Source organism: Budorcas taxicolor, chromosome 10 (genome assembly GCF_023091745.1).
Source record: "Budorcas taxicolor isolate Tak-1 chromosome 10, Takin1.1, whole genome shotgun sequence".
Lineage (NCBI taxonomy): Eukaryota > Metazoa > Chordata > Mammalia > Artiodactyla > Bovidae > Budorcas > Budorcas taxicolor.
The window spans coordinates 34,996,907-35,023,512 of NC_068919.1; the positions used below are offsets into that span (position 1 = coordinate 34,996,907).

A 26,606-nucleotide genomic window follows, 5' to 3' on the forward strand; every position below is an offset into this window, starting at 1 on the left:
ATTCAAATGGATTAGAAGAGGTAAAGAACTGGTGAGGAAGAGAGAATAAAATAAGATTCTACTTAGCCCTATCTAATAAGCTGTTGATGTTTAAAAAAAAAAAAAATTCTACCTAGAAAAGGACACAGAAAAATAATATGAAACATATATAAGCTAGCAAGTTAAGACAAAAATAAGAGAGATATAAACACCAGATAAGATGTATGGTTATTATCTACCTCAACAATAGAAAATGAACACTGAATCAACAATGACATAAACTCAGGGGAGAAAATGTCCATCAGGGTAGGACACTTACGATACCCGTCTTTATGGAGCTCAGTGACATTCTAGAGAAAAACAAGCAACAATTAAGAATGCAACAACTGACTTAACTAGGAAAGATCAGAGCCACTCCACAATGCGTGGCCCAGCAATGACTAATGGGAAATATATTAATTGTCAGCACTTTTATGAAGTTGTAAACAGCAAGCTGGGAGGGCACTGGGAAGGGGGAGCAAAGGAAGAAGGTGAGAGCTGAGATGTGTGGGATGCTCTTGGCTCTCTAAGTCAAAGACAGAGAGTTTCAGGGGATGAGGGAGTGAAAATGGGAAAACTGAGAGGAACAACTGGAAACAGCTGGACCAACACTTGGAGGGAATAGGGGGAGAATGTGTTAGAAGTTCAGTTCCTTGGGAGGGCTGAAAGCTGTCCCATGGTGTCTCATGGGACATAAGACTTCTCACACTGCTTGCTACTATGGGACAAAAGCTCCTCAATCTCTTTCTACACAAACATTTAAAACAGTCTAACGCAAAAACAAAACCAACAGTGCAGTTTATAACAATCCCTTACTAAACAACGTCAAATGCCTACTTTAGGAAGAATACACAAAGAACAAGGCAGAAAGTAAGGGGCAGCTGCCATTAATTTCATGCTAAAATCATGTTTTTATTAAAAGAGTGAGTCAGAGTCTCACTGTTTACAAATACATGTTTATATATGCATTCTCAATCATAAAACATTAAGTTTTTCCTGACAGTTTAGGGTGACTAACCTCTTCCTTGTCCATAAATGGTTCTGGGGATCTTCCAAAGCTAAATAATCTCAGGGCAAAGGAAAAATGCCAGGCAAGTGGTTAAACTTATTGTTTCTCTAATAATACACACAGGGAGTATAACTTGACTCCACACAAACCATTACTTAGCAACTCATTTCAATCGTGTAGTTCCATTTTTTTTTTTTTCCTGAGTATTCTAAGAGGTTCTAATCTGTGAGTCCCTTAGCCTTCCCCTCAAAATTAAATGTAAACTATATCAGAATTGGAGACTCAGAATATTCAGAGCCTCTACGTCCCAGGATGTAAAGAGAATACCTATTTCTGCTCCTCTAGTTGTGGGGTTAGGGTTCTTCCTGACCAGCAGGAGTAGTTCACTTGTGAAAGACAAGCTGTGAGAACTAGAAGCATGGGACTTCCCTGGTGGCTCAGTGGATGGGAATCTGCCTGCAATGCAGGGGATACAGGTTCGATCCCTGGTCTGGGAAGATTCCACATGCCATGGAGCAACGAAGCCCATGCACCACAATCACTGAGGCCACGTGCTCAAGAGCCCACATGCTCCAACTACTGGATCTCCGCCTAGAGTCCGTGGTCCACAACAAGAGAAGCCTGAGCAAAAAACCCACAACACCAGAAGCATGATGCAGCTCTGCCCCCTCAAACTTGCTTATTTTTTGGTTATTCCAATGAATGACTAGGTGAACCATTCCTTAAGAAACCATAGTTCAAACTTGAGATAGCCAGGCTGAGAAGGGAAAGATAGGTTCATCAAATGAACCAATGCTAGGTCTCCCCAGGTGACCTCATCCAGCCTCACGGCCTTAAACATTACCTATGACCTGGTGACTCCAAAATATATCTTGAGCTTCAATCTTTTTCCTAAAAACTACACTCTACTGCCTGCATGACACGGCTACTTAATGTCTGCTAAGAACCTTGAACTTAATACACCCCAAACCGAACTCTTGAGTTTCTTTCTCAAACCCATTCCTCTGTGCACTTTCCCTTAACCAGTAGCTGGTACCTCCATCATCCTGGTTCCTCACATTGAACACCTTGGACTTCTCCTTGACCCACATGATCCACATCCAGTCTTAGCAGTAAACCTCACTGGCTGTGCCTTCAAAATATTGATACACGCAGATTCCAAATATCTCTCAACACCGCCACTACTTCAATCCTTGCCCAAGTCACCACTGCCTTATGTCTAATTCCTAACTGAACTTCCTGCTTCCACCTTTCTCCCTATGGTCTTCCCCAGTCCACAACCCTTGAAGCCAGAAGCATACATTTTCTCTGTTCAAATCCGTCCAGTAGCCTCTCTCTTCAAAATCCTAACCATGGCCCATGAAGTCCCACACAATCTGCTTCTGTCACTTATTTGACACCACTCTGCCCACCTTCATTCTGTTCCCCCTACAAAAGGCTTCGCTTCATTTCGATTATGCCATGCGTGTTCTCACCTCAGGGCTTTGCACTTATCTCCTTTCCCTGGAATGCTCTTGTTTTAGGCCACGTACATAATTGGCTTGCTTTTCTCACTTTCTTCAGATCTTGGTGCAAATGGCACCTTATCAGAGCTTTATCAGTCTATATAAAACAGTAACCCCTGATCATGAATGGGGTTTTGAAAAACAATCAGAAGTTCCCCAGGTGGAAGAAGAGGTATGCCAAGGAGAAAGACTTATGATGAGGGAGCTGTTTACGTAGGCAGCGCTAGTGGTAAAGAACCCGCCTGCCAATGAAAGAGACACCAGTCGATCCCTGGGTCGGGAAGATCCCCTGGAGAAGGGCATGGCAACCCACTCTAGTACTCTTGCCTGGAGAATCCCATGGAGAGAGGAGTCTGGCGGGCTATAGTCCATGGGGTTGCACAAGAGTAGGACATAACTGAAGTGATTTAGCATGCACATGATACAGTATGGGAGGTTCAGGAATCAAGTCAATCATTGTTTCTGGAATATAAATTATGGAAGGAGCAGTAGTCTGGCATTAGGCTGGAAAGGGAGATAAAGGCCACAAAGTGAAGGGCCTTGTATGTGTAAAAGAGCTTACACTTTATCTTGTAGATGACAGAGACTCCCTGAAGAGTTTTAAGCAAGGGATTAGCATGGCTGATAAAGAAGGGTATAAACAAACTGAGGAGGTATGGGGCTGGGCAGCTGAGAGTGGAGTCCAAAAGATCAGCTAGGAGAAAGTGATCAGTCTTGTACTCACATTAAGAGTAAGACTATCTGGGCCCACTGCTGTCAACTCCTAGGCCACGGTCGGAGGATCCCCTTTAACCCGGGACAGAACTTAACACTTTGCTGAATTGAATCTGTGTCTGGATCAGTTCCTACGAGCTCAATTTTCTATTTCAAATATTCATTGGCTTTGGCTAGTTGGAGCAAAGCCCGGAATGTGGAGGGGAGTGGGTGGGGGAGCATGGGCATTAGATAAATGTAATAACTGGGACCCACCCACACACTAAACAGTGTTTCAACATCCATCCAAGAACCAAGTTACTTGTCTCCAAATCCTCCAATCTGCGCCTGGCCTGCCCCATTAGGCACTGCTTGGTATGAGGGAAGAACCTAGTGTGGCAAGAGACATGCTCGGCATTCTCACCCAAGTACCCATGACTCTGAGGATAACTGCAGTTGGCATGTGGAGACCAGGGCAAGAAGGGGGAAGCGGGAGACCCAGAGATAAACTCAGGCTCAGTGTTTGTGGGGGCTGTGCAGTGACAGAGCACTCTTCCAGGAAAGGCTTATCTATCAACCCTGGAGGGGACAAAGGTGCCGGAGAAGAGGCTCCTGCCCCTGGGAAGACCCTGAGAGTTTCCACCCTCCTCCAGCCACGCCTCCAGGACATAGCAATGCTGCACCAGTGCAGGGTTCTGGAGTACCGCCTCTCCATCCATCTCTCTTCCTCCTCTGAGGCTCCCAGGCCCCAGTTTTGGCGCTTCAATCCATATCATGTGTGACTTTTTTACCCATCCTGGGAATCCAAAGCCTTCCCTGGACTCCCATCCCCAGCTTTCCCATAGTAGCAGAGCTGAGCACAGAGCCAGGCAGGCAAGGCCTAAGGGAAAGGAAGGCTATTTGCGGCCTAGTATAAATAACCAAGTTCTGGACCTGGCTCTCTCATTAGGAGCTACAAGGGCCACAGGATCCCTGAGGGCTATTAATGTGCAGGCACTGGGCACACATGCTTTCTAGGCAACATTTCACAGCTATAGGAGAAGGAAGGATTATTCTATTCTGTTGAGGAGGAAACTATGGCTTAGAGCAGTCAAGCAACTGCTTCACGTTCACATAGTGAATAGCAGAGCTGGGATTCAAACCCACGTCTCATTTCTCTAATTTGAAGGAATCTAAAAACTATGGAACCTGCCCTCTACCACCCACAAATTTACAACCAAAGTAATTAATCAGAAAAAAAAAGAAAAAGAAAAGACTGTGACTAATTGGGCCAGTATGCGTAAAAACTAGAGCAGAGAACCAAGGGGCAAAGGGAAAGGCAACTTTCTGCTGACATGGCACCAAGCGAGCTACCTCATTAGAGGACTTCCCAGAACAACACTGCCACCACTGACTGCCTTCTCTCAAGATGGCTGAGGCTTATGATGTGCAGGTAAGTCACAGAATCTACCCAGTAACGCCTCCAGCAGACCTGAGGCCATGGAACCCAGTTCCAAAAAGGTTAACTGGCTGAAGTTTAGATGCTGAGGAAAGTTCAGCTGAGTCCTGTGGCTGAGACTCTACTCGGTGATGTTATGGATTCTGTTTTTCCATGCTTGAAGGCAAGCAATTCTACAGTGCAGCAGTTAACAAGCAGAAAGAATGGACAGTCTAGAAGCGGAACCTGGGAAACAGGGGGTCTAGTTCAGATCTACTGCTGTGAATTTATCCAAGCTTCTTCACCTTTGGACTTCATTTCTCCATGACCCTCCAGAGTTTGCATCTTTCTCCTATTTGTAGGGATTCTGATGTTCTGTATTTCACAGAGGTACCACAAAGACCACATTAAATGGTATTTGTAGAGTCATGCCATCTACAAAACAATTTCCCACTTATGCATTTTTATGTCTCAAGGTTACCGAAATTGTTTTTAAATATATATTGTATCTTGGGAATAGTTCTGAGATACAAAAGGAATGTTCTTTTCTTCTCCCATACTTCAGATACTTCAGATGCTGAAGCATCCCTCTAAGGAGAGTAGGCATAAAGGGATAATTTGATGTCTTTTTATTTTTTAAATCACCAATTTCATAGCTCTCCAACCATGTTTAGAAGTTTAGGATATAAAAATATGAGTTTTTCCTATGATGGAATAATACATAAGAGTCATAAAACAACCCTTTCTGATTTGCTCAGTTACAGCTCCTAAAACAAACAAATCTTGTTGGCTGAGTTTCCTAACAGTCCAGGTGTTTAGAATAGTATCAGACACACAGTATACTTTTACTAAATCTGTGTTGAATGAATGTGTAAGAAACTTCGAATAAGAAAATAGAAAAGAAGTCTAAAAAGGAAAGCTGAAATGTTCCAGGGCAAATGCAACTACTTCTTTTTAACACAACAAGAGGCAAAGAAATAAAAAGTTTGTGACACATAATAAAGGATAGTATCAACCAAACAACATATTTACAGTAGAAAAACTACATATCCAGTATATTTTTAACTCGTTACTTACGGTATCTGCGGCAGTCAGATTGATACCCAGTCCTCCAGCTCGTGTACTTAGCAGGAACACAAAAATGTCATTCCTGCAGAAGAGAGAGAGGGAGAGATATTTTAAGAGGAAAAACTGAAAATGAAAACTGGCATGTGGCAAAAGAGAGGGATCTCTGGACAGAGAACAATGTCTAGGCCCAGAAGGTTTTGGTGGTTACCCAGACCTGATCCACGTTTCTCTGACACACTGAAAGGTGTCAACAAAGGTGCTGGGTTGCTAAAACGAAATTATGGCAGTCATCTTCCAATCTGTAGATAAACTTTTGCTGCCTACTAATACTGATTGATAGGCAATATAATTTAAAATATTTGGCAAAAGTAACAGAAAAATATGCCATGGAAGTAGAGACGTCTCTGTAATAGTCAACTGTTTAGCAAGTCCAACTATTCCCAATTCATACAGTGGGGAAAAATAAGTCAGTATTTCCTGATGTTTCCCCAAAGAATCATGATTTTCAATAATCTGGGAACTAATGATCATAACTCCAAAGGACTCAACTTCATATGAAAAAAGTTAGTCCAGAAAAATGACCAGAGGTCAGGATTAAGACTCAGGTTATGACTTCTAAGTATTCAGTTGAATTTAGGATTATTCCATGAAGACAGGCTAAAATTAAAGCACTTTTCTGATGGATGCCAACATTGCCCTTAACAGAAATAATAAGATATAGTTTTCTCAGTTCCCCTCTATATCCTATATCCTTTTGAAGAAACTGAGGATTATACAAATAAATCAGTAGGTGCGCCTGTCACTCATTCAGGCAGTAAATATTCACTGAATATCTTTTAGGAACAAAGGCCATGACGGATCAGAAAGGACAGACTGACTATAAGGTTTATCTGTGTACACACATGCACTTAGGGGCTCAGTTCAAGCCCAGTTCTTGCAGATAACATGAATATATTCAAGACTATCTTGCATTTTCATGTTTCTGTCACCTGAGGTTATTTTCCAGAACATTTCTATAGGAAAGGGATTGCATTATACTGATGAACAAACTTTACAGCCCTCTAAATCAAGCTGCTGATCCCTTTTCTTCATGACTATAATGAGGAACAAAACCAGAAATTCATTACCAGTGTTATTAAAACTGCAGGTCATACCTATCATTGGTCATGAAATCAGTTTGGTGGGTTTGGTACATATAAGTTACAGAAATAAAAAGAACAGATTAGAAAATATTATATCACAGGTCATAAGCATAAGTATTTTTTCTGATTTTCTGACATGGTAGATATGTATTAAATCTCAGTGTAAGATAAATTTTATTCTGTGGGTTCCAGTTTAAGAGAAAAAACAAACACACTGACATCAGGATGCTCTCATCCCTTGATGCCGTTCTTCCTTGGTAAAGTCACTTGACTGCTAAAGGTCTGTTTCCTGCACTGTGAAATGAGGAAGCTCTGAATAAAATAGCTGAAGCGACTTAATGATGACATATCAATGGCAAATATGAATACCAGTGAAGGAACTACTCTGAAGTAAGTATCCTGGCTAAATCCCTAGGCTGGGTAGGTCCTAGTAGAAACCTGTCCATTAATTTGCATTCCATTAAACACAGCTTTCCTAGAGGCAGACATGGATAACAGATCATGTTTGGAGGTTTCTTATAGGGCATGATTCCAAAAATACTGGAAGTTGTGCTCATTTATCCTTGAATTTTATCATGAAGCCTAATATTTCAGAATTTTATTTATATATTATCGTCTTTCACAGTTAAATCATAAAGGGCAAACCAAAAAGTTAAAAGGCATCTGCCAGTTTACAAACACATTCTCCCCTAGATACGGGATGATGTTAATGCAAGCTTGATACCTCTTAGCCCATAAGAGAATATTTAACCACAATAATGCTTCAAATAAACACTGATGTAGCTTTCCAGGGCCATACTAATCTCTACAAGATAATCTTCTCTACTTTGGCCTTAAGAAGACTGCTCAATCCCATGCATCTCTCTCTCCTGCTCTGGTGGGTACAGAGGCAGGAGTCAGAAGCTTCTTTCCAACATCTGTGTTAGAGCTGATGGAGTCACCTGACAGCCAGGACTTTTTGTTGATGTGGGCATGGGGTAAAGGGTGGGACAAGGAGAGAGATAGAAGGTAGCTGAGATTTATAAAAAAGAATAGAGGCAGAAAGATGGGTCATTTCCATAGTCTGCACAGCCAGAGAGATAAGTCCCCAGATGTGGCAATTCTTCAGAAACAGGGACTATATACAGAAAAAAACACTAGAGAAAGGAATCTAGTTAAAAATAAATTAGTAACAAAATTTAGAGACATTAATGGTGAAAAATGCTCTTCTGGGGATGTCATCTATATATCAAGAAGATACCTTTTAGTGATAAGGAGATGGTAAGCAGCAATGTTTGGCTGTACTCAGTGTAATTTCATCATACTCTAATGGAAAAATAGAGTCTTAGATTATTAAAAGTCAAAGAAATTAGTGTCCATCCCGGATCACACTGTTGGATCATATGTAAACCAAAACATCTAAAATGAACTGCTGAGAAGTTCCTTTCTACTTAATAAATCTAGCATTGATAATGTAAATTAATGTTTTGGAAGCTGACCAAAAGGAAGAAAATAGAATCCCAGAAGGCAACATGATAGTTCGGGTGCCCTCTATGGGGCTAAAAAGGAATCTCAACTCAGGGTCTCTATTGGAATGGGCCTTAGAGACCAGGCTTCAGGGTGGTCTGTGAAGCAGCCTATGAAATCATGTAGCAAAGACATGCCTAAATCTCACTCTAATTCTTTTTTAGATAAGGCCACTTTGCACCAAAATACTGAAATAGTGCTGGGCATGTAGCTGACTTTGGGAAAGACTTGATGATGACTGGAAAAGAGCTAGAATTAAAGACCCTGGAGCTTTATTTATACTCTCACCAAGAAGGAAAAAATCCACACTATGCTCTTACTTTTGCTCATATTTTCTAGTCACCCGAATAATCAGGTACGGTGGTGGGGGCGGGGTCCATTTGGGAAATGTCATGGGATAGGAGGAAGGGAAGCAAAGGCCAAGGCATCCCAGAGCAAAGCCCTTGTGAATGGCTCAGTCTAGGATCACGTACTGGTCACATGCTCTGAATGTTGCCCAGTCAGGACATCCTGGCCAAACAGTCTTTAGTCTCAGTCAGACTCTTTCCTGGAAGGACCCCTCATAAATCAATCTTGTATGAAGGGAATGTAAATGGCTTTTTATAGGAGTTCTTGTTTACTCTGGCTGACCTTCGAGCCACAGGGCTTTCCAGTTGAAAATTTTTTACAATTTTTTCTTTTGATGTCTTTTCATTAATAACAATGAAAATATTTGGCAAGGATGCTTTCTTGTTTTCAAAAACACCTGTCTTTTTCTCTATATTGGGTTAGCCTTTCAAATTTATAAGTTGAGAACTTTGGAGGGACCTGTCTCACAGGCTTCTGATCAGCATAGATACAGTTCAGATTCTATACATGAGAGAGAGATTATTTCCTAGCCATAATCCTAATTCTAATCATCTAGTCTAGCTCATCATGTAGGAAGGGAAGAAGACTTAAGTCTGTTTTTTCATTTTGCCTATTAGATGCCAAGTGTTAAAATGACTGTTACGTTGGTTGAGTCTAAATAAAATTCACTGTTCCCTAAGTAATTCTTAGTTGCAGAATCTGGACACTCAAGTAAGGTTTTCCAGGAAAGTTTAAAAAACAAAGTATTTACTAAGTATATCTAGTATAATTTAATGGTGAAAATACCCTTTTTTTAAAGCTAAGCTACTGGGATTGCCCAAGTAATCACAAGTAAGAGATTTTAAAAGTAGTAAAATAGATACATCTACTGATTTTTTTCTCCCATGAAATCCCCAGTTTAGGGAATTGGATCAGCTAGAAGAAAAGTTGTAGCTCTATAACTCAGAAGCCCAAATTGTTTACAGATCAACACATTACAGCTCTGGTTGGTTATTGACATCAGCAGAATTTTCTATAAAGTAATATGAAAATATGTAGTCTTAAACACTCATATCCCTTCACTCAGTAATCTCTCGTTTGAATCCTTATGAAGACAATAATCTAAAATGACGACAAAGCTTTATAAACAAAGATATTCAACATTTTAACAACAGAAAGATGGTATATCCAATGTAATGGAATATAGGTCATTAAAAATAATGACTATGATGACTTTTTTGATGATATATGAAGATCTTTATGAAATACTGTTAAGTGGAAGAAATGAGGACACATAATCATCTGTACAACATGGTATCAACATGTAAATATAATTACACACACATATCAGAGCCTAGAGGGATAAACCAAAATGTTAACAGTGATGAGACTGTGGGTATTTTTTACTTTATCAAATAACCCCAAATTTTCCTCAATAGGCATTTTATATAATACAAAATGGCCACAACTGTTACTTGAAAAAAAAAAAAGCTTTTCTATAAAGGAGATTCTCAAATGTACAATATCAAACATATTAGTGGGGGAAAAAACCACAAACAGTAGTAGGTGAAAGACTGATGACTTGATGACTTTTCTTCTAACACATATGCCTGGAGAGAATATAGGCACCCCAGGGAAAACAGTCTATAGATCTTATATGTAAGATCCTCATCAGTTGGAGCTCTGAACATTGGACTAGATCAGGACATAGAGAAATGTGTTTCATTTGATTTCAAAATCAAGAAAAAATAAAGATCAGCTGGTAAACTTTTTCTGGGGTGAGGGGAGGCACAAAACAATATGCAGTGCTAGGAAGCACTACTATGCTTATACATGTCCCACTTAAATAATCAATTTACAAACTGGCCAAAAGCTTCTGCTAGGTAACAAACTAAAACAGGTCCAAAGAAGTTCTCCCCCTCCACTGCTGGTCAAACAGCCACCTGAATTCAGAGGCAGTTTCAACTCAGGAGTTATTGCTCTGAGTATGCACTGTAAACTAAAACATCAGGACGCACCCCCTTACCCATGCTGTATTACAAAGGATTGTGCAGTAACAAAAATTCTCAGAGGGCATGCAGGCTATGTTGGATTACAGATCTGTTTTATGTTGAAGTAAAACATGTTTTAAAACTGAAATAAAAGAAATTTTAAAATTATAACCTAAATACAAGTGGCTATATGCTTAATTTTCTTACCAAGAATTCAAAAGCTAAATAGTAACAGATTACACAATTAAAGGCCAAAAATTCAGAACTGTTCTGACTTACAGAACATTAAGACCTAGTCTATTCCTTCGTTCTCAAGGAAAATTAAGGGTTGAGTTCAGGAGACCTGTACAGCCTGGCTTTCTCCTTGGAGAAAGCAGTAACTAGACCCTGCTTATTACAATGAGAACCTGCACTTAGAATAATTATGGCTCTGTAGGCCATCAGCATCCAGCAGGCGGTATTTGAAATTTCACAGGCTTATTATCGGGTAGGACAGGTACTGTAAGTGAGAGCTGCCAGATGAATAGACTGCACACTATTGCAATTTGTCAGAGTGCACTGTATCACTACACTATTAGGGGCAAAGCAGGAAAAAAAGAAGGTATTTTTCTTTAAATTCACACAAAGTAAAACAGGTAAGCAAACAAAATGAAAATCAACTATAAGTCAATATCCAGAGATAGCCACTGTTAACATTTATGAATATAGCCTTGTGGACTTTTTTTTTACATACATATTATTCACATAAGAAGGATCCTGGTTCATACTCAGAAATTATTTCTTTTATTGTGCAAAGATACAGGTACTGATTCAGTAAGAAAGACTATTTAGAATACCAAAATTACCAACTATTCATTTCCTCTCTCTCTTACAGCCACCCAGATCTGAACCACCATAAGCAGATGGAGCTACCTCTTAAAATGGCAGGAACTGTATCATGACTGCTTAACAACCTGAGATGTACTGGTATTTCTTTGAAACTCACCATCTCAACTAGAGGAAAAATCAAATGACAATTTCTGTAATTTCTATTAACATTACCTGGTTTGAAAATCAGCAACCATGTCCCGTCTCTCTGAGATCTTAGATGAGCCATCAAGCCTCATGTAGGTATGCTTCCTGTAAACCATATATTCCTGCCAATCAGAGAAAAAAGATATAATAAGCTTGATGCAAATTACTGCATTCTAATTCTCAGAAGCATCTACCCACCTTATCCATGGAGGGTAAGTCATTCTATCCAGAATGAAGACAAAGCAATCTCAAAAGTACAGGAATTTGATTTGTAAATAAGCTTACTATCAGTGTGTAAAAATAGAGGGTACCCTGAAGATTACAACCACTCTCAATTTCAACTTAGACTAATCTTATTCCTGCAGACTTTTGTAGATTTTGTGAAAAAACAAACAAGTGAAACAAAATAAAATCTCTAAACCAAAATGGCTTTTCAGTCACCAACCAGGTGCCTCTCACGGCTATGGAATATCTGGTTTTCTTTCAGGAAGCAGCACTCACCCCAGTGGGTTTCTCTCCAGCAAATTTTTGCTGACCAAAGTCCTTGAATTTACAACCCAAGCTCCCTTCTCTCAGCACAGCATGCATTACTGTTAAGGGAGACCTAAGCAACAGGGTAACTTTCCATGGCTGAGTATGTTCTTGGTGTCATCTGTAAGAAGAATTACAACTTTTAAGAACAGAGAAGGTATTTCAAGAGATGCAATGGAGGGAATATATATCCATTCTTGGAAGCTGCAATTCTTCTTACAGATGATGTAATGATTTCCTCTTTCTTTATCCAATCATATAGATTGCATTTCAAGAAGTGCACTCATTGAGGGACTAGTATCAAAAGCTAATATACCTGCCGATTTATAAGAAACACCATGAAACAGTGTTTTTTTTTTTTTCAGTTCAAATAAAATTTTTTCCTATTGAAAAAGACTAATCATTTCTACATTTGGGAGCTATATACGCTAAATAACTTTCTGTGGTCAAATGCTCTTTTACTGTAATCCTCTCATTATGCAGCTCTGATACCTGGCTGGGTACTTTAGTATGCAAGGTTGTTATAGTCTGGTATGGTTGGTATAGTGTATGCAGCAGCACTCTTAAAGCAAGCTGATATGTATGTATGTTTTTAGTCTTCTTTTTTTCACTATTTGTTTCTGTCTCCAGGGGATTCTTTAAGGACTTTGGTAATCAAAGAGGGACAGAAAATATTCAGTCAAAGCAAGTTTCACATTCAGCCCATATAGCCCTATGATGGGAATGGGCTAATGGCAAAAGAGTAGCAGCGGATGTTTTGGATAAAGAGGAATTCAGGAAAGAAGATGAAAAATAACAGCATGAGGATGGTCTTTAGAGGCTCACTATACCTGGGCAGCTATTCCATCAGATGTGGCCATCCAGAACAACAAAATATCTAGATTATAGAGAGAAAGCCCACAGATTTGAATTTTAACCAAAAAGTAGACTTCCTGCATAGGCACTCTTTTGCCTTTTGAACCAGAACTTCTGAACTTTAATGATAGCAGTGATGAATGAATCTTCCTGTAGATCCTGCTGTACACATCATTTATATATCAAGGTCAGAACACCACCAGAGATATTAATCCTAGACCATAACCAAACCAACACTGATTACAGACAGCCTGTTACTGAAGCAACGGAACTGAATCTTTCCTATTTGCTGCTTTAAGCCTCTGCTCTCTCACCCACGGGAATAGTGGCATTTCAGAAGGCTTAGATGAGTCTAGATCCTATTTCAATAAATAGCTTCAAAACAAGTACATGGACATGGGAACACCAGTTAAACACAGAATAGAGGAATAGCTATATTCTCACACTATAGAAAAACATCTAAAAGGCTGAGCTAAAGAGACAACTCAGTATTTCTTTCATTCACAAATTTTGGTTCGTGAGCCAGAAACCCCCAAACTACCTAGTTTGTGAGCTAGGCAGCCCCAAAGCTACCTTAGACATCTCTCTAGAACTCTAGGATTTCCCTGGTGGCTCAGATGGTAAAGCGTCCGCATACAATGCCAGAGACCCGGGTTCAATCCCTGGGTTGGGAAGATCTCCTGGAGAAAGAAGTGGCAACCCACTCCAGTATTCTTGCCTGGAGAACCCCATGGATGGAGGAGCCTGGTGGGCTATAGTCCACGGGGTCACAAAGAGTGGGACACGACTGAGCAACTTCACTTAGAACTCTAGGCTGTTTGAAAAGATACTTAATTTAATAAAATATTCATCTGGAAAGAAAAGCCTTATTTTTTCCAAACATTAATTTCAAGAGCTGCTCCATTCTTAGTCTAGTTCTCCTATAATCCTAAAAACAACTAATGATTTAATATAAAATTCCGTTCTTTTAAATAAAAAGATGAATTCTAACAAATGATTTGATAGTAGTCACAGAACTTTTGAAAATTTAATTTAAAAATCTATTTAAAAAAACACAGAGCAATTATTTGCCAATTAAAAATAAATTTTAAAAATCTATCCCCACTTAACAATCTCTATCAAAAGGTTTTCTAAGATCCATTTTAAGTGCCTTGCTTAATATATTCTTTTCAAAGCCAGCAGCTAAGAGTTGCTTAACCAGTACTATTTTTTGAGTTTTGCAGTTAAATATCTTTTAAGGGTGGCCCAGGATTCCCATTCGCCCCTCAATCCTCTGAATTCACTCCCATGCCTGAGGACCACAGCTGGATGATTACCGCTTGCTGGATGACTGTACTATGCTGTGTAGGAACCAAGTCATGTTAGCAGTCCAGTGCTTAGAACTCATGTGACAGGACGACCACTACCCAGTTCTTCCTGACATCTGGCACTGGGGAGAAACCAAGGGCATTCTCTCACTCAAGTCTACTTGGGTTATTTAGGAAAGGCTAAAAAAACGATCTATCAGTGTGACTGAATTTCTTGGAACCCTGTAAACTAAAAATTCCTTTTGCTCCACTTAAAGCAGCAAAGAGAGGCACTTCTCTGGCAGTCCAGTGATTAAGACCATGTCGCGGGTACAGTTCAATCCATGATCAGAGAACCAGGATCCCACATGCTGTGCTGCCCACCCTCCCAAAAAAAAGCAGCAAAGAGAAGACAGAAACCAAATGTAGACCTTCCTCTCCCAAGTCTCATGATTTAGTACTCTCCCCTAATTAAACAAATATGAACACCAGTTTTCTCAAGTAGATCAATAACCACCAACCAAAGTAAGCTCTAATTCTCCTTGAATTAATAAAATACAAATTATGGCTTTTAACATTTAGGAAGTCTTTAGACCTATATAGTTCTAGTAGATGCTATTTTTAAAAATTACTGGAAGGCAAAGGGGTTATGGACAAGAGGTACTCCTGCCATCTGAGGACTGACTTTCAACTAGGATTAAAACTCCTGGGTCCCACTCCAGGAATTCTGACTCTGTAGGTCTGAATTAGGGCCTAGACTGGTCTATTTTTTAAAAGTTCCAAAGGTGCTTGCTGATATAAAACATCCAAAGATGTTATAACCAGAGCTGAGAACAACCACTCCAGAGCGAAGGCAGAGCAGGGTCCCTTAGAATCATGCTATCTCAGCATGCCCCTCAGATGAGCAACACATGAAGTGTGTTAGAAATGCAGAACTGAGGAGCATACCCCATATATCCAATAAATCAGAATCTGCATTTAACAGGAGTGACTTGTAAGTACATCCACACTGTTACAGAATACATCCTTATGTTATTTCTAAGGCACGGGAACACTTTTTTCAAGAAAAATCTTATATGGAACCCCTCTAATAGAAAATAGATTTAAAAAATTTACTATTCTAGTTAACAAACAAGGGTATGGAGTCCAGGGCCTCACCTATTTAATGTCTACACTTTAAGTCTCCTTTCCTGTACCCAACCCCATCTGTTGGAAAACCACTTTCTTAGAATACAAATTGAGAGGACAGGTCAGTTCTGGAACACATTCCTAAGTCCTACTTTTTAAGCAGGAGCATGTGAACAGAGGTATTAGCAAAACTCAAAATAGTTTCAGGAATGCCTCTCAATCCTTTAAAGTACACTAAATAAAAGCAAACATTCACACCAGTGATGTAATACAAAGGGTCTAGGTTCACCTTGAAGGAGTAGTGATAACGATGATGGTTTGCATTTACCGAACATTTACTAAATAACAATCACTATTCTGGGTATTTTATCTGGTTTTGCTTATCTAGAAAGGCTATTTCAGACAGGTATTATTATTGTCAATCCTATATTTAACAGATGTTACGTAAGATCTCTAAAGTGACACAGGCAGTAGGTAATGGAGCTAGGATGAGAATTCAAGTAGACTGGATCCAGAGCCTTTAGCTTAATCCTTCTACCTACTGCTTCCAGACAGAAGTTCATTACCATTAGAAGAAAAAAGGGGGCAGGAGAAGCCCCATAACCCTCTGTATAACTCTCATCCATCATCAACATAAAGAAAGAGTTAACTGGGCACTTGAAAAAATAAAGGCAAATGTTTACATATCCCTACAACAAACCTTCCATTCTGAGACTTCTTTTTTATTTCAAAGTTGTCTCTGGTGTTCATTTTAACCCAATTTCACTGTCATAAAACAATCTGAAGGAAAGTCAGTATTATCCACAAACCTGCAGACCTAGTGTAACTTTATTTTTCTAGACATGCCCCCTCCCATCCTTGAGGTTCATCACCAACAAAAAGTGAGACTTCTCTCAATGTCTACAATTTCTCTTTTGTCCAAGCAAATCGTACCAAGTGACTGAAATAGGGCAGTTATCCTTCCTTCATCTAATATAAAGCCCTATGGAGCAAGACTTGATCACAAGGCACTGAAGGGCCCACAATCTGCCTTCACCCTACTTGTTATTCCCCTTTCTTCTATACAATATGCTCCAGTTACACTGAACTCACCCCTTTCCCAACCCACACAATGTCATGTACCCTTCAACCTCCATGCCTTTTTACATGTGGCTTCCTTAGTCTGAAAATGCCCTTCTTCCTCACGGTTGAAATTCTATTTAAGTTTGGTTTTATGTCATTTTATGTGAAGCCTTCCTGAAGTGACCAAGTTAGAAATAAATGTATCCCTCCTGCTATCTTCAGCTCTGGTCATGCTTTATTTTTGGCATTAGTATCAGGGTATACTTGACAGTTATTTGTGTGATGTACATACACATAAATTCTTCACTCAACACATCTCTTGAAGTCAAAGACCACATTTAACTGGTGTTTACCTCTGCCTGGCACAACTCCTCCCTCATAAAGAGAAATGAACTAAACAGGAAAAATATAGTGTGGTTGCAAACATAAATTTCCTTCTATCATTTCTAAGACCTAATGAAAATGTTAGTTTACAGTGACCTCAATTTGCTTTTCATTCCATGGAGCAGTTATAAAATATTCAGTTTCCCTGTATGTTCAGAACCATAGTTCCCAAAGGTTATTTGGAGTGCTAAGAAAATCAGCCCATAAATGACAGAATGTCTGTTTGGGATGAATCCTTCCCCAGTGAGGTACTTGCTGACTACACAACTTATACGACCCAGTGTCTCAAATATCATCATTAGCTATGGATTATCTGGATTTAATTCTGTGTTGTATTATTTTCATATATTGGTGCAGTGCAAGATTTGTCTGGGTTTCAATACTTAACAATCACAACACATACAGCACCAGTTGGCTGACCCTTCCCAAGTATTCTTGTATTGCATAGAAAATATTGAGACTTATTTCCTTAAACTACAGACTCAGTTGCTTGATGCAACAGGAATGAATCTCAACAGAGATGATGCAGAGATAACGTAAGTCATCTGTAGTGAGTTAAAGCTCTCTGCAAGTTCTAAACTATGGGGAGTGAAGGGGAGTGTCACAAACCAGGGTAAAACGGTGGTGGTGGGGAAAGTTCTGACATCCAGCTGGATGCCACCATCCCAACTGGACAAGGGCTATGCCTGTGTTCATAGAAGCCGCATCAGCCAAGATCCTATATGTGACTCGGTAAATACAAAATAAACTGATAACATAACATTTAGTGACCTGCCATACCTTCCTCTATGTCCTTAACTTCTACCCATGGCACACTAAAAGTTCTTGGCCCTAGAAATTACTTTCCTTTTTAAATCCCTTATCCAGAAATACTATTTGGATACCATGGGAAAAGATAAAATATTTCTGAAAACAGAATTCTATTTGGAAGATCTGACACATTTACTAGAAATTTAAATTAAAGTCAGATTTTTGCCCAAGAGAAGGAGGCTATCAATCACTTTAGAAAATACTGAGCAAACACAAAGTGCCTTGATCTAGTATTTTGCCCAAAATGGAAACCTGGCCATATAAAAGTGTGTAAATTTTTACTATCTTTTAGTTCTTCTGAATCCCAGAAACAAACACAGAGCCAGGGTTAAAGCACAGAACAAAAAACCCAAAAAGGCTGTTGGGTAAACGAGATGCTAACGTACTCCACGGCTACACAGCAGAGTATCAACAGCCCCATGCGAGCTCTAATTTCTGCTCTACTGTAAGTTTTTCTTCCCTCTTTGATATACAAGATGCAAGATATCCAGGGAAAAAGACAATCCTGAAAACTTTTTTACTCTAAAAAGTACAAAAAGTAAAAAACAAAAAAACAAAAAAAACACACAATACCGTGAGAATGAAGACTCAAGGCCAAGGTGAAGATATTTTTTCTTTTTTAATACTTGGTCATGTTCTAAAGTGGAACATGGCTTTATAGTGAAAGCTTCCATCATGAAAGTGACTGGAAAACCCATAATACTCTGAAAAGAATGAAAAATAAACCTAATCCTGCATTGTCCCAAGATTCACAACACATTTACACTTCTATGAATGATTCAGTTCAGTTCAGTCGCTCAGTCGTCTCGCACTCTGCGACCCCATGAATCGCAGCACGCCAGGCCTCCTTGTCCATCACCAACTCCCGGAGTTTACCCAAACTCATGTCCATCGAGTCGGTGATGCCATCTGACTATGAATGATTAGACATGTATTAAACACTGTGGGCACTGTAATTCTATGCCCACAAAATAAATTTCGAGGACTAACCTCTTGGAATACAAAATGTAATTCATTTGAGTAAACAGTATTAAAACAAATGAACAGACTTTAAAAAAAAGAAACTTTTAAATTTAATGTTGAAGGAAAAGAGTACAGTAGTAATAGGAATAGTATAGTGGTAAGGAAACTAGACAACAGTTTCACTTTAATTTTTCAGTACAAACAGTTGCAAAACTTGCTGGCTTCAGCATCCTAGATGCATGTTCTACACATGGCTAAAGAATGTTAGCAGTTGTGAAATTCAGGGTTTGAATTGGCTTTTCCCTAATTTTTAATTCCCCATAGAGTGATGCAACTACATTCAGAGAAGCTTCTCAAGCTGCCACTATTTGCTAAGCCTACCCACATAGTCCATTCCCTCTAAAAATCCTGCTGGATCATAGAGACAGAGGGACCCTGGTGAGTAGGGTTTAGAGCACTCATCCTGAACAAAACTCATCTGAATATACTTTGAATTACTTATCCTAGTAATAATTAATATTTATGAATACCTAGAAATGTGCAATATACAGAATAAGGGACTAAAATGCAGGACTCTGTCAAACTTAACCTACCCACACTCACCTTCATCTACCAGAGCTAGCTTATGTTTTGGTGGCACTCCCTTTTTCCTGGAACTTCCCTTCAATGTGAACCAGCTTTTAAGACTTTATAACATATTGATATAGCCTTGGGGAAACAAGATCAATGATTCCCTCACAAAATTTGCTTTTTGCTTATTGCTTTTTTCTATAATTCTAATCAGTGAAACATTACTACATCATCTATACTTTCCTGACTCTTCAGGAAAAGGCAAGAACATTTTATCTAAAAAAAGTCCCACTGAAGGAAAGTTACTCATATTATTTTGGCATCATTTAGTTTGAGGAGAATATTAAGGATTCAGGCATAGACTTTCAGAACAAATGTATGGATACCAAGGGGGAAGGGAGAGGAGTGGGAGGAACTGGGAGACTGGGACTGACACAAATACGCTGCTGATACTATATACAAAATAGATAACTCACGAGAGCATACTGTCCAGCACCGGGAGCTCTACTGAAAGCACCATGGTGGCTTTACAGGGAAGGAAGTCCAAAAGGGAGGGCAGGTTACATGCAGATTACGACTAACTCATTTTGTTGTATAGCAGAAACTATCACAACATTGTAAAGTAACTATACTCAATAAAAATTAATTAAAAAAAGAAACAGATGACCTACTCACAATACAAACAAGAAACTTTCCCTTGTTGACAGCTTTCTAGAGGCTAAATACTTTTTATTAAACATAAAACTCAGTGATTAAATTGACCCTGAATATCATTTGTTATGTCTCTTGCTAAAAGAAGTTGCATGCTTTTGTAAGAGCCTGCCACTGAATTCAGATAAACTGACTGCAAAATTCAGTGAGCCAGCCTTGGCTTCTGAAGAACCTAAAATTCTTACTGCTACCCTTCTTTCCTTCTGTATTGACAGAATCTCTAACTCTCTTATTTCTAGATAGGGATAGTCATGGTCCAGTTTCTACTTATTTACTACCAACTAGTCTCTGAGTAGCAGGGTTAAAAATTAAAGCCTTAGATAGTTAAAACACATGAAAAAAACATGAGAATATTTACACACTATTGACATCCAGGTGCTTTAGTCTCTTGACGGATGATTTTCCAAATTTTTTGCACTAAGACTAACTCTACTGGTCTGTGATCATTATCCTCATTTTCACTCCTCTGTTTATATGTCCATGACTTTCTCTCCCTCAAATAGTAAGCCACTACTTTAGCAACAAGAAAGCAGAGCAAATGTCAACCCAGAGGTAACAAAAGAAACAAAATATGTTCTGCAAAATAAGACAGAGCTCTCTCTCTCACCATAATCCACTGGTTGCTAACTTTGGTTATATATTAGAAGCCCCTTGGGAGCTTTTAAATATCCTAATGCCTAGGTTTTGTTCTCAACTTTTAATATTAATATAAGAATCTCTGAGGATGGGACCAGACATTCATATTTGTTAAAGCTCCCCCAGAAGACTGCAAAATGTCATCAGGTTGAGAACTACTACACTAACTCAGGTAGAACAGCTGGTCTCTAATAGAGAACTAATTCCAAATCTTGTTTTCCATATGGAATTTCACAGGACCTTTCAAGAAATTCCTAGGCTCTGATCTACTCGAAAATTAGGGAATTTCTTCCCTAGTAAAAGGAGGAAAGAGGGGATTCTATTTCATTGCTATAAAGAAGGAGGAAGAAGTCCTTTACACACTTTCATCTCTGCCAGAAGTTGCTTTCTCTGCCTTTACAGATGGTAAAAGCATGAAGACAAGTTTGGTGTTTCCATTAAGCAGCACTGACGTTAGTCATACCCGTCTGATTCTTATAAGTCAAATGCCAAGTGTCCTAGTCCCCACAGTTCTTTCTCCTACCTCCAGCAGGTCTATCATCCTGGTCATCTGGGAGTAGATAAGGACCCTATGTCCTTGAGACTTGAGCCGAGTCAGCAGGACATCAAGGGCATACAGTTTTCCACTGTCAGTGATGAGGCTCTCCTTGCCTAGGGAGAAGAAAAGGGGGAAGTGGAAAATTGTATTTAATTTAAGCAGCAAAATCACTCACTGCAAAGCTGTATGCAGCCAAAATTACTACAACCAGGATGCTTGTCCATCAGGAAAGCAGGAAAGTACTCTAGAGAAGACTGCAAAGTGCTTTAAAATCATAGCCAGTAGTGTTCTGGGAAGAAATATCCTCAAGGAGGGAGGGAGGTCCCTTCCCAACTGACAGTTACCAGTAAGACATCTGCTAAGCAGCTAAGGTACCTGAAAATTTCCCTGTTCCACATTCTTATTCAAGAGACAGCAGGTCATGTAGACATCTAAGAGTAACATCCATGCCATACCTGCTGTAAGTGACCTGAGAAATCTGTTTTTCCTTTGTTCATTCTATCTCTAGGAATCTCTTTCTACCAGTTCTATGGCTAAATTAAGGTTTACCTCCTGAATGCATGAGAATGTAGAGAAACAAGGGCTTCTCTTCAGTTCAGTTCAGTTGTGTCTGACTTTTTGCAACCCCATGGACTGCAGCACGCCAGGCTGCCCTGTCCATCACCAAGTCCCGGAGCTTGCTCAAACTCATGTCCATTGAGTCAGTGATACCATCCAGTGATACCTCATCCTCTGTCGTCCCCTTTTCCTGCCTTCAATCTTTCCCAGCATCAGGGTCTTTTCCAATGAGTTGGCTCTTCGCATCAAGTGGCCGAAGTATTGGAGTTTCAGCTTCAGCATCAGTCATTCCAATGAATATTCAGGACTGATTTCCTTTAGGATTGACTGGTTTGATCTCTCTGCAGTCCAAGGGACTCTCAAGAGTCTTCTCCAACACCACAGTTCAAAAGCATCAATTCTTCATCACTCAGTTTTCTTTATGGCCCAATTCTCACATCCACAAGTGACTACTGGAAAAACCATAGCTTTGACTTGATGGAGCTTTGTCGGCAAAGTAATGTCTATGCTGCCTAGGTTGGTCATAGCTTTTCTTCCCAGGAGTAAGTGTCTTTTAATCTCTTGGCTGCAGTCACCATCTGCAGTGATTTTGGAGCTCAAGAAAATAAAAGTTCTTACCTGCCCCTAGAGACACTTAAACACCAAGAAATACACTAACAAAACAAAACAAAAAAACACTCTCTTTCGGATGATTTCAAATAGGTTGGCTGGTAAATATCATTATCCTAAGCTGTAATAAAGGCACTAGGGCTTATTCAGCTTTTTCAGAAAGACTTTGGGTTTCTGGGAAATGGAAGCTGCTCTCACTCACTAATTTGTGCCTTTCTCCTTCCTCCTCCCATTAAAAAAAAAAAAAAAAAAGGCATTTCAGCCAGAGATCTTTAGAGAACACTTAACTCAGAAATTTTCATCTTATCCATTCAGTATCATTCAACTCCCATCACATTTCAGGAAGTAGAGTTTCCTGTTTGCAGACTGGTCCATAAACATGCCCTAACAATTGCTGATATTAGGAGGGGAAGAGATGAAACTTAGGGGAATGAGAGAGGTAAGAGTATATTTGGAAGTGGTTGTGGGACATAACAAGGGAGACAGAAAGGCTAGAAATACAACTACTAAAAGTAAAACAAGAAAACTGTTAAGAAAAACATATTGTCTACTTTTAGTTTCTAGGTCTGAACCCATGGTTTTTCTCCTCTGAACTACAGAAGCTGGCTGTTGAGAGCAATCCAAGAGTTTTCAATGGTCATTTCTCTGTTCTCACCACTATCTGCCAAGTGCACAACTGATTGTATAAACTGAATGAGAACGGATGTGCTGACAGCATCACAACAAATCATCAGCCACTCTGTTTTTGCTACAAAGCCACAGGTCCTGGATGTTTACTCCTCTGCGCTACTGCCTGCCTTTTCCCACCTTCGGAACATTGCCAGGCCGCATTTCTCTCCCTACCCCCACTCCCTGACGCTGTGGCACACACCTTTGTTCAGTCTCTTTGTTTGGTCCTGTTTAGATTATTGAAATGCTCTCCTTTTTGTTGGTCTCCTGACCAACACAATCAAATGACTGCAGCTGGGACAGAACCGACTGCTAAGCCCTCTTGCTGGCACCAGACAAGGAGGCCTGTATAAATTCCCAGTCTGATCAGGCAGGCAATGCTTTCATAACAACTCCAAGGGTTTCTCCTTGTCACAATTACCCTTCTTTTAATTGGGTTCCCTGGGGTCCCTCAATTTTGATAGCTCCTAAACATTCCCCACAGAGGTACCAATCAGCTTCAGACAATAAGTTTCCTTGTTTCTCATTAAAAGCACAGGAAGGGGGAAAAAAAGAAACCCATATATTTTTCAGTCACTGAGTAAGAGCGGGCAAGCTAAGAGCATCAGATTTCTGCAGCTTGCTTATCTCCTCTTTCCACTCGCATATACTCCCTCAAGACAAATATTTAAGCATATACAAATCTGTCTTGTGTGTGAATTTTGAGAAGTTTCAATTCATCTCAAAATCACGATTCGATGATTTTCACACATTCCTGCTTCTCACATCTACTTTACTTTGCTAAGCAGAACACACTGATGCTAGGATTAGGAAAACTCAAAGATGAAGATGTACATACACTTAGAAGAGAACTCTGATGAACCTAAAAGAAGCAAGAAGCTGTACCTAATGTCAGCTTGTTACTGCTTAGGTGGGGGAGATGGAAGTGGATGGACTGATTTCTTTGGACTTGCCTGAAGGAAAAGATCTAAAAAGAAAGTGACCAGCAACACCCTTAAAACACTTCAGCAGAAAAGTGTTTTCTTCCATGGCACACACCAGTGCCTTCTGGGACTGACATCCATTACTCAGTTTTCAGGAGCTACCAAAGTTGCCCTGGACAAGAATACCACCTGTAGCTAAGCAGGGCATAGAGTCAAGAAGAGCACAATTCCCAAGAAATTAGGCTGATTCTGCCAAGTCAAACCTGGGCCCAGCTCCTTCTTTAAAACAGAGGCTCAAAAAATGGTGAGATGAACAGATCTATGCTACCATCTTGCAGTCTTTCCTACAATCCTGCAACGCAACCTTATAGTATTTTCACTTAGACACAAGCTCTTACTGACCACAGTATAAGATGTTGGGTCACCGACAAAATGAATGTATCCAGTGGCAGTAAAATTAGGATAACAGGTAAAAGACAGTCTCCTTTTTCCAAGGAGAGGAGACTTTTGAAGTGACTGTACATACTTCTTTTGGTGAGACACAGAGACACATTCAAGGTGTGAAATCCACGAGATTCTTGATCAGTCTTGCAAGGAATATAATGAAACCAACTCTTCCCAGGCAAACAGAAAATGTAAAAGTATAGAGGAAAGAGAGATAAAATACAGGTTCCAGTGACCCCCTCCACCCCCCACTGCCCTGCCCAGCCAGTCTACTGAGCACAATGGGGTCAGTGAGGAGCTGGTTGGTTCTCACAGTAAACAGCCAGTGAGGCTGGTGCTTTTTATCGATGCGAAAAGAACTCAGACACTTCCTGCTATTTAAACAAGGTCCATTTTTCTTTCAAAGAACAGGAAAAGCCACAAGAGATTCCCACAGCGCCAGCAATAAGCCTTCTCCTTGTGTACTGGGAACTTGGGAGTCAGAATGAAGAAGGGAGAAAGGAGAAATAAGGTGTTATCTTATTGCTTTCAACACCTGTGCTCATCTTCTGCTTGGGACTCTGCGGTTTCCAAACCCGCTGGATTTTATTCCTCTATTCCTACTACCATCCAGGTCTGCTTTGTACCTGAGCTTCCCCTTATTTTCCAACAACAGACCTGCACCCACTGCTTTCATCTAATTTAAGTCAGATATGAAGTCATATAAATACTGCTCTTATATACACAAAATGGTATCTTCCAGTTCAAAGCACCCCCAAAGCAACTAACAGGTTGACCCAAAGTCCCTCAACACTTGATAAAGTTAACATTAAATGGAAAAGCCAGGCCTTAAAGCCTAGAACCCAGTTATCTATTAGAAACAGCAGAACCTCTGTTTTGAACACTTAACTCTAGTTTACTTCCTTCATATGCCTGTAAGATGAGCACAATCAAAGTGGCAGAGCAGTTGGACAACTGAAACAAACGTGGAAGCTTTAAGCTACTACTTCAGTGTGCCAGCAGGTGTAACAAAGAACATAAGCCTATGAACCCTGTATTCGGTTTCCTTAAAGTAGTCTCTCTAAAGTGAAGATGAAAACCTAGTTTCCTTTCAACCCTCGACCTTGACCCTAGGAGGTCTGGGAATCTGCTAGCATTTTGGCACAAAACACTGTTTTTCTTCTGGTTATCATTCAGATCTCTAGTGCTTCGTGCAGAACACTGTTTATGCTACTTAAACTAGGCTTTCTGCGAGTGACGACATTCTCATTCATTCCACTGGCAAGGGCACAAGACAACTGTACTCATTCGACCTAAAGCCTTTCTTACCAAATTTATTTTCCTACACTCCCTGCACTGCAGCCCCATCGTCAGCCCAACTCCGGATCCTGGCCACCAAAGAGTGGTATTCCTTTCTCTTGTCAAAAGAGAGTATTTAGGCAGAAATCTAAAATAGATTTCTCTTTCCAGTCAAGTCACAAATTACTTCAGTATTCTTACCTATAGTCACTAAGGGTAAAAGAGGAAATAGAAACACCAAGAACTCTTGAATTCCAAATATTTGAAATCACTGCATGAAGTTAACAGCCTGGTTCTTCCCTTGCCAAAGAATGAACACATGCCAAGAGAAAGGAGAAGTTACCTGGAATTCTGATGAAAGACCAGCCATTCTGAGGCCTAATGCTCCACAGTCCTCCAGCTGGTTCTGGAAAGAACAGGGACCGTCGATTCAGCCAGTCTGCCGCCAGTTCAGGGGCCCCATTCAACAAACACTGCTTGGCTGCCAGACTCCCCCCTTCCTTCAGCACTCGCCGCTCATATTCTGCACTTCGGTCATTGCAGTAAGAATCCAATGGCACTGCGGTGACCTGCAGGGAAAGATTCACGTGAGACGGTTCTTTGACATTTTCCACACGCACTAAGCCCTTTGGGAACTCTGACTTTGAAATGAGACTTATGTGGATAATTCTTAGGTAGTGGTTTTAACTTCCCTGCTCTGACAAACTTAATAACTGACTTAGTGAGGTTCCCCAGCTAAAAGGCCAATCTCCATAACATGAACTTGCAACAAACTAAGGATCCAGAGACTGCTGGAGTTTGCAGATAACTGGGACACTAGGTCAGGAGTAATTCTATAGCGAGAGTCACTCTGCCATCTCCCTTCACTGGCACAGTGCTTCTGGCAAAGTTCTATAAGCCATACACAGTGTGGTGAGGCCACAAAGGGAGTGTGAGACAGCTATCGTTAAAGAACTGAAGA

At 40.0% G+C, this 26,606-nt stretch overlaps 1 protein-coding gene across 2 annotated transcripts in view; it reads right to left on the minus strand.

Moving 5' to 3' along the window:
• Positions 1-26,606, minus strand: part of INO80 (INO80 complex ATPase subunit) — a 91,996-nt gene that overhangs the window by 11,185 nt on the left and 54,205 nt on the right. For both annotated transcript variants that reach the window (XM_052646168.1, XM_052646167.1), the window contains exons 25-28: positions 25,989-26,214; positions 21,150-21,277; positions 11,718-11,812; positions 5,720-5,792 (exon numbers count right to left, since the gene is read on the minus strand). In XM_052646168.1, the coding sequence (XP_052502128.1) occupies positions 5,720-5,792; positions 11,718-11,812; positions 21,150-21,277; positions 25,989-26,214 (522 nt within the window). The remainder of the gene's footprint in view (positions 1-5,719; positions 5,793-11,717; positions 11,813-21,149; positions 21,278-25,988; positions 26,215-26,606) is intronic.